Source organism: Geospiza fortis, unplaced genomic scaffold (genome assembly GCF_000277835.1).
Source record: "Geospiza fortis unplaced genomic scaffold, GeoFor_1.0 scaffold685, whole genome shotgun sequence".
Classification (NCBI taxonomy): Eukaryota; Metazoa; Chordata; class Aves; order Passeriformes; family Thraupidae; genus Geospiza; species Geospiza fortis.
The window spans coordinates 26,300-34,041 of NW_005054662.1; the positions used below are offsets into that span (position 1 = coordinate 26,300).

The window sequence follows — 7,742 nt, forward strand, 5'->3', positions numbered from 1 at the left end:
TGCCAGGCACTGGAACAGCAGGAAGATGATGCTTCCAGTGTTAAGAGTCTTTAAAGGAACACAAAAAGCATTGAGCCCTGGTTGCAAAACGCTGGCAGGGCGATTATGTGGCAAGAGCATGACAAGAAACCACGGTGAGCAGCTTTATTCAGTATTTTTTTTTTCCACCAGCAACTCTATTTCCAGCACCTTCTAGAGACACCTGACGTGTCCTGAGCTGAGGTTGAACTGATGTGCCTTTGGGGGCCTTTTGGAAGTTATTTTGCCCAACAAAAAGCCATTAAAGCTGATTTTTACAGCCCTCTCTGAAGGTAAAACTCATCTTTTGGTAGGTGATGGCTCCAATTTGCCTCCCTGCTCTGGCTGCAGCAGGGCCAGCGTGGTGCCTGAACATGGAAAAGCTGATTTAGGCCTCAAATTAAGGGGAAACTTTCAGTGCTTCAACTTTTTATGTGCTCCAAACTTCTAGAACGGACTCCTTGCCAGGGGCTGGGATAAAGAACCATCCACACAGGATAAAGAAGCACCAAACAGCAGTGACAGGTCTTAGAATCTGAGAGGCTGGGCACAAACCAGTCAGATCACCCTGGGTGAGACCACAGAGCTCCCAGAGCTCAGAAACCTCTCCCAGTTTCTTTGGGGAAGAGCCCAAGGAGCTGCAAGATCCCATTCTGGGAGGGATCAGCACGTGGCTGAGAGAAAAAAACCCAGAATTTTTCCCCCAGCCACACAAATTCTTTGGAATAACCCTAAAAATGTCACCTTGAGGGGGTTGTTTGTATGGCTGATCCAGCACAACCACAGCAGAAAGCTTTATCTGCCCTAGAGCTTCCTCCTCCTCCTCCTCCTCCATCCCTTCCCTCCCAGCACAGCCAAACCAGCTCTGATGGAAACAACCCCCAAGGCTGGGACATGCACAGAGAATTTTTCCCACCCCCCCAGCTACAAGTTTTTTCCCCACCCCAAAGCTTTGTTTAGAACAGGTTTGAGTTTATGCAGATCCTGGGCTTCCTTCACAGGGATTTTTGGGCTTTGGTTGTTTAATTAACCTCGGGGGGATCTGATTAAAGAGTCAAGAAACAACTCAGATCCTAACCCAGGGGTTAGAGCCTCCCAGGAAAGAATATTTCAGTGCTTTTTGGAGATGATCTTGGCTCTGAAGAGGCCAAGAATTAACAAACCAACCCAAATCCTTCCTTGCCCTGCCTTCCCCAGCAGATTTTTCCCTCTCCATGTTCCCAGCTGGGACGTGGAGATGTTTAATCCTCACAAACCCCTCTAAGGTATGAAATGTTTCTTGAAGTGCTTAAACAATTTATAGGAGATAACCTTGAACTCCTCAAGGAGGTAAAAACCAGCCTTGATATCAAGTTTAGTCTCAACTATTAATCTGCAGAGCTGGGTTTACTCTTTTCCTTACAAAGTTCTATCAAATGACACAAAAAGTCCAACAAAAATCCCCAGCACGTTGTGATTTCTTAGCTTGAAACATGACCCCAAAGTGATGAAGCAACTGATAAACATACTTACAATAAATAATCTGGCATGTCTGAAGTTGATGTTGGTACACTAGAATTATTGCATGTTCCATTTAAACCTGAAAAAATAAAGATTTGTTTATAGGCGTTCTTAAACTTCAAAGCTCTCTGCAATTCAGCTTCAAACTCGTAAAACTTGCCTGAAACATACAGTTTATGGAATTTCTAAAGGATTTCTGTTTTGCTTGGAACTGACAGAGGCAGAGGAGCCACAACAAGGTGGCTGAAAGTTCAAGGCTCCTCCAGTATTTGTCTGTCAGCAAAACAACACCAACATCAGCCTGTGCACCGAGCAGGGGAAAAAATCTGAATTTAATTGGTGGATAAACAGTGCCTGGAGTGGGGTAACACTGAGAGCAGCACTGGGAAGGAGGAAAACACAGCCCTGAGCCCAGAGAGCTGAGCTGGGCAAGGTGAACCTTCTGTTCTGCTGCTTCTACACTTGAGAGATTCCTCTGGGCATCTCCAGGGTGAGATTCCTGAATTAATATCCCAGGGTCCTGCAGGGCACCACAGAGAGGATTTTAGGGCAAAACCCAGGCATTAAAGAATGTTCAGAAACTGAAGGAAGAACAGAATAAACCTAAAGCAGACTCATCCTGCACATCCACCAAACAGTGCAGGATAAATGGGAGGGGGGAAAGCAGCTGGACCCACCTTTGGAAAGGGACATTTTCCACAAATTGTGTGCTACGTTCCAAACCCTCAGCACACCCAGCTGCGCAACCTGAGTCAGCAGAACCCTGAATTTCCTCTGGATTTCCAGGGAAAAGCTTTCCTGAGCAGGATGGGAGAACGGCACAAAGCCAGGGTTTCTGAACACACCCCAATCCCAAATTCCTGCTTTTCCCCCTCTCCTGACCACAGCCTGGACCATGCAGAGCAGGGCTTGAGGATGGTGCAAGGGAAGGGACACAGGAGGTTTATTTTGCCTGTGAGTGCCACCTACTGACTGAAAGGACCCCAAAAGTCCCTCCAGAGCCTCGGGAACAAAATCTGTGGGAGAAACTCCCACTTGTGGCAGGAGGTGTCCCTGCCCACGGCAGGTGGTGGAAGCAGAAGAGCTTTAAGGTCCTTCCAACCCAAACTTTTTGTGATTCTCTGCTTCCCTACAGCTCCAGGGGGAATGTGGGCAAGGAGCAGGATGAGGCTGGTGCTACCCACACAAGGAAAACATCCCAGCTCTGGCTGTCCAGGATCCAAGCAGGGCTGACCACATCCTGTTTATGATTGTTCCCAGCCCAGCTCGCGTTTGTCACCTCAAAACAGCAGCAGGAAAGAACCCCAGCTCCCAATAATTAACAAAAATCCAGGAATTAAACAGTAAAGAGAAGCAGAAAAGGTGGTGGAGGAGGCTCAGCTCATTCCTAGGAATTTGGGTACTTATAAGACAAAAAAGAGAGAATGTGTGAGTGTCTCTCCAGAGGTTCATGGGGAAGAGAAACAACACGGAAGAAACACAAAATTCACAGAAAAAACCCTGGGATTGGCACAAAAGTGGAAGAATTCTCAGTTCTGCAGTGCCACACACCCATCAGCCCCATGGACTGTCCCTAGCTGAGCCACCAAAGTGAATTTTGTCACTGCTGCAAAGCCTGTGGGGAAGGGGAGGGCTGGGACCAGCTCAATCCCAACACCCTGAGAAGCTCCCCCTTTCCAGGAATCCAGCAAACGAGTCTCCATTTCAAAACATTGTCCTTCTGGAGCCAAAACTGGAGGATTTTCATGCACCAAGGAGGAAGGGGAATGTAGAAAATAGTAACAGGGTGAAGGAAAATGCACAAAGGAATTTAACAGATATTCCCAGAGGCTGCAGGGAAAGTCCCAGTGCTCTGGGGAGCTGCAACAAACAGCAGAAAACATGGAAACGGCAGGAGAAGGAATGGATGGGATCAGCCAAGAAATATTCTCTGCTCTGACTTCTAAGAGTGCACGGACCTGACTTTGGAACAGCAGCCTGATGGAAAATGTTTTCACCCCACCTCAGTGGAGATTCACTGCTGTGTCAGTCCTTGGATAAATAAATCCCCAGCCCCAGTGGGATGTGAGGAAGCTTTTCCAGCCTGGAAGAGCTGGTTCTCCACTGCTTTAACAGCATTTATCACCAGGTTTATCTATAATTTCTTTTGTAGCCAATTTTAAAAGCTTTTGTGAGTAACTTTTCATTAAAAACCCAAACAACCGTCATCACAAGAGCCAACACAAGCGCTGCACTGCTCTTCCCACTGCTCCCAGCCTTTCATCCCCACAGATTATCCCAGCTTTTAATTTAACCAGGAGAAACATGACACGCTCTGAGGCAGCTCCAAACAGCACGGAAGGTTAAACAGGAAAAACCTGATAGCCTGTGTGTGGAGAGGAAGCACCTCTGGTGATTTGGAGGGAGGACAGCGCTGGCATTTGGGTCCCCAGAGCAGCTGGGGTGGCCCAGGATGTGCCCATTCCTGCAGGGAATCCTGGCACCACACCCAGCCACCAGCAAAGCACCTCTGGGCCCCCACTCACCTGGGACCTGCTCCTGGGCAACACTAACTAAATCAGCATTTTTTATTACTTCACAGTTCTGCTTCTCCTCTTTGCACTTCTCCTCGCTCTTCTTCTCCTTCCTCTCCTTCTCCTTGTCTTTGTGCTTTTTGGATTTTTTCTTGGATTTGACGTAGGAGCCGCAGTTGTGTTTGCTGCTCTGGGCACAGTCTGTGGGCAGGGGGTGACTCAGTCTCTCGGGAGGCTCCGTGCTGCTCTCACAGTCTCTGCCGTTGTGAGTCAGGTCGTTGCTGACATCCGAGAGGGGATCGTGGGGCCTGGGCAGCTCCAGGGCCGGCAGGGAGGAGCTGGAGCTCACGGGCTCCGGGGGCAGGGCAGGGGCAGGGGGGACCAGGCTGTCCTTCCCGTTGGAGGAATTCAGCTTCCCGTTGAGAGTGGGTTGGGTTCTGTGAGCCAAATGGGAGATCCTGGGCTTTTTGTTGGCCAGGGGGTCGATGAACTCCACAGGTAAGGGTCGTTTCTGTCAGGGAGGGAGGGGGGAAGAAAAAGGAGAATTAAATCGCGTCCGAGGTGCAGGAGCGGAGCTGGGTGCTGCCGCTAGGTGGTGGTGCAATACAGGGGAGAAGGGAACATCCCCGGGAAAAGCAGCTGATCCACCCCAAGCTGCTTCCCAGAGCCCACGGTTCGGTGGGACAGCTTAAAGAATCCCAGCAGCAATTCCTGACCTCCCCTCTTATCCACACACAGCCCCAGCCCACTCTCACTGCAGCTTCTTTCAAAGCCAGCCCTCTGGAACCCAAACCCTGCCCCTGTCCCAGCCAATGAGAGAGTGGAAATATCCCTGGAAGTGTCCAAGGCCAGGCTGGACAGGGCTTGGAGCGCCCTGGGACACTGGAAGGTGTCCCCTGCCCATGGCAGGGGTGGCACTGGCTGATCCTTAAGCTCCCTTCCAACCCAAACAATTCTGGGATAAAAACATCTGTCCTGAGCACCCCAAAGTTCCAAAGCGAAGGAAGAACGTGCTCAGCCCTCTGGAGCAGGGAGGGATTCAGCAGTTCTGCATTTTACTGCCAGCTCTGTGGCCAAGAGCTTCACCCCCTCCTCTTGTCAAGAGCGAGGCATTGCCCGGAAGAGGGGAGGAAGTGCCAAGCGCTCAGTTCTCAGAATTTCAGGCAAAAGGGGACATCTAGAAAGCCACGTCACAGGGGCCAACGTGACCTGAGCAACCCTTTTCTGAGCAAGGCCAGAGAGGGAAGTGGTTCCCAGCTGTGCCCATAGCTTGGAGGCAGCTGCCTCCAGCCTGGCAAAGCCACTCCGTGGAAGGAGCCACAGCAGCCCAGCCAGCCCTCACTGTGTGCCCACCTGGCAGCTCTGGGGCTGCACCAGCTCTGAGCCAGAGATTATTCCGTGCCCAGAGGAAAACAAGCGATAGCTCTGGGTATTTCTCTTGGATAATCCATTATTTTCTTTCTGTCTCAGGCAGGATGGCGACGCGTTTGCGAATGGAAATGTTGTTCCATGGCTGAGGTGCAGCTGCATGGCGGCTGGAGCAGCCCCCAGTTCCCTGTTTTTCACCTGGATTTTCCTCTCTCTTTGCTAACTCAGGGGTCTTGAGGACACTGCTCAGTGCCAGGAATTCTTTCCACCTGTCAGGGTAATTAAGGAAGAGCTGCTGGTTCTGCTGCTGAGCTCAAGGGGCAAGGACAGCACGTCCGACCGGCTTGGCAACATCACCTCCCCCAGGAGGGGACATCTCCATCTGCAGGGCTCTCAACAGGTGACACAGCTCAAAAATCTGCCAGATTGTACAGCCTTTTCTCTAAAAACAACCAATATCAGCTTCTCCAAAGTCATCCCTCCGGTTAGGAGGGTTCTATACATCCATTTTCTAGAATTACCAGACCAATCTTCTTCACCTTCATTCCACAGCTGAACCTTCCCAAAATATTCTGCATTCCAGCCCACCAAATCCCAATCCTCTGCTGGCACTGCACCCATTACAAACCATTTCTCTAAATAGAAACTACAGCCAGAGAGTATTAAAAAAGTGACAGCTCACAGTGCTGTGGTTTGCTGTCTGACACGGCAGAATCATGCTGGAAACATTTATATTCCACGCTGGATTGTCCCTGTTTCACCAGCCTTTCCTAAATCCAACCCAACCAACCACCCAGAGTTACAGCTGGGTCATTCTGAGAGATCAAAACCTCACCCTAAAGACCTTTGAGTCTTTAAAATACAGACAGCCAGAGAAACAAAGATGATTTTTCAACCTTAAAAAGCGACACAAAACCAGGATCTTTCCGAGCTAACTTGAAGGTGATCGCTCTCCATTCACCAGGAACATGCCCACAGCAGAGCAGGAGAGGATCTGGAATCAGCTACCTGGCAAACAAGTTACACAGTCCTTGTTCTCAACCAGAGAGCTGCCTCTCTCTCAGCGCCAGAGAGCGCATAATTCCTTTACCTGTTAATATTCTTTGCCACTAATCCTCGGTGCGTCTGTCCAGACAAGCAGGCATTACACATTCCATTGGCAGGAGAAGAATAAATGCTCAACTTGTCTGGGCTGACCCACACTGGAAGAAGGGAAGGCAGAGCATTGGGAAGGCAGAACATTTCACAATGCCTGTGCTGGGAGATCCTGGGAGAAGTGGGGACAAGGCTCTGCCTGACACGCGTCAAACGTGGCTCCTGTGTGGTTTATGGTCATGGAAAAAGCAGGCAAAATGTTCTTTTCACAGCTCCCTGCTCTGGCATCTCTGAGGCAGGAGCAGCCCAACCTGCCCCTGGATCTGTCACAGCAATTAGGCTGCAAAAGGTCAAGGGTTTTAATAACTCAGCCACGTTTGGGAGCTGCTTATTACAGCTTCGTTCCACTCAATTATTAGTAATGAGGAAAACACAAGCTCCTTCTCCCAGGAACTCCAGCAGGGATGGAGGCACTGCAAAAGGAATTCAGCCCTTAAAACTAAACCTGAGCCTCATTGTCAGAGATCCTCCCCACAGGCCCTGGCTGAGCCACGTCCAGAGGAGAAACAGATGCTGAGCAAAGCCAGAATGAGACTCCGAGTTAATAAAAGAGAAATAAAACCCCAAGGACCTCCTGACCCGGCAGCAGGTGATTACAGGGTGCAGACAGGCACAGCTCAGCCTGCACCCAGAGCCAGCAGCCAAACCCATCAGGAGCGCCCAGGGGCTGCGAGGGGATCACCCACCTGGGGGGGAGAGCTGGAGCTGAGGGTGTCCTTTGGAGGGCTCAGGGAAGGAGCTTCTCCCTGGAAAGCGCCGCTGTTCTGGGGCTGGCACAGCTTCCTGCAAAACACAACCAGGGCTGCTCACACCCCTGCCACGGGGACACACGGCTCACCTTGGGCTCTGCTGGGGCTCCAGCTCGGCTTGGAGGGGCCAGAAAGGGAACCCTTCAGGCTCTGGTCTCTGACAAAACCCGGGGAGGAGAAATTACTATGGGAAAGTATCAATGACAAATTCTCCTTCTTGCTTTCCCATGGTTTTTGTGGCTCTTTGGCAATGGAAGGGACACCTTGGACATTTTAGACACATGTAAGGATTCCCCGTTGAATTTGGAATTCCTTTTTTAACAATTTCACCTTTTTTCTCTTGAACTGGTGACGTAAGAATTCAAACAAATTAATCCTAGTCTCGGAAACATAATTCACATGGAGACCAGTGAGAGTGGCACTGAATTTGAAGGTGCAG

The 7,742-nt window shown here is 50.2% G+C and overlaps 1 protein-coding gene across 1 annotated transcript in view; it reads right to left on the reverse strand.

Moving 5' to 3' along the window:
• The window catches only part of LOC102034428 (RNA polymerase II elongation factor ELL), a 59,006-nt gene that overhangs the window by 6,199 nt on the left and 45,065 nt on the right, over positions 1-7,742 (reverse strand). The window contains exons 12-14 of the mRNA XM_031064983.1: positions 7,241-7,337; positions 4,044-4,542; positions 1,531-1,597 (exon numbers count right to left, since the gene is read on the reverse strand). Coding sequence (XP_030920843.1) covers positions 1,531-1,597; positions 4,044-4,542; positions 7,241-7,337 — 663 coding nt within the window. The remainder of the gene's footprint in view (positions 1-1,530; positions 1,598-4,043; positions 4,543-7,240; positions 7,338-7,742) is intronic.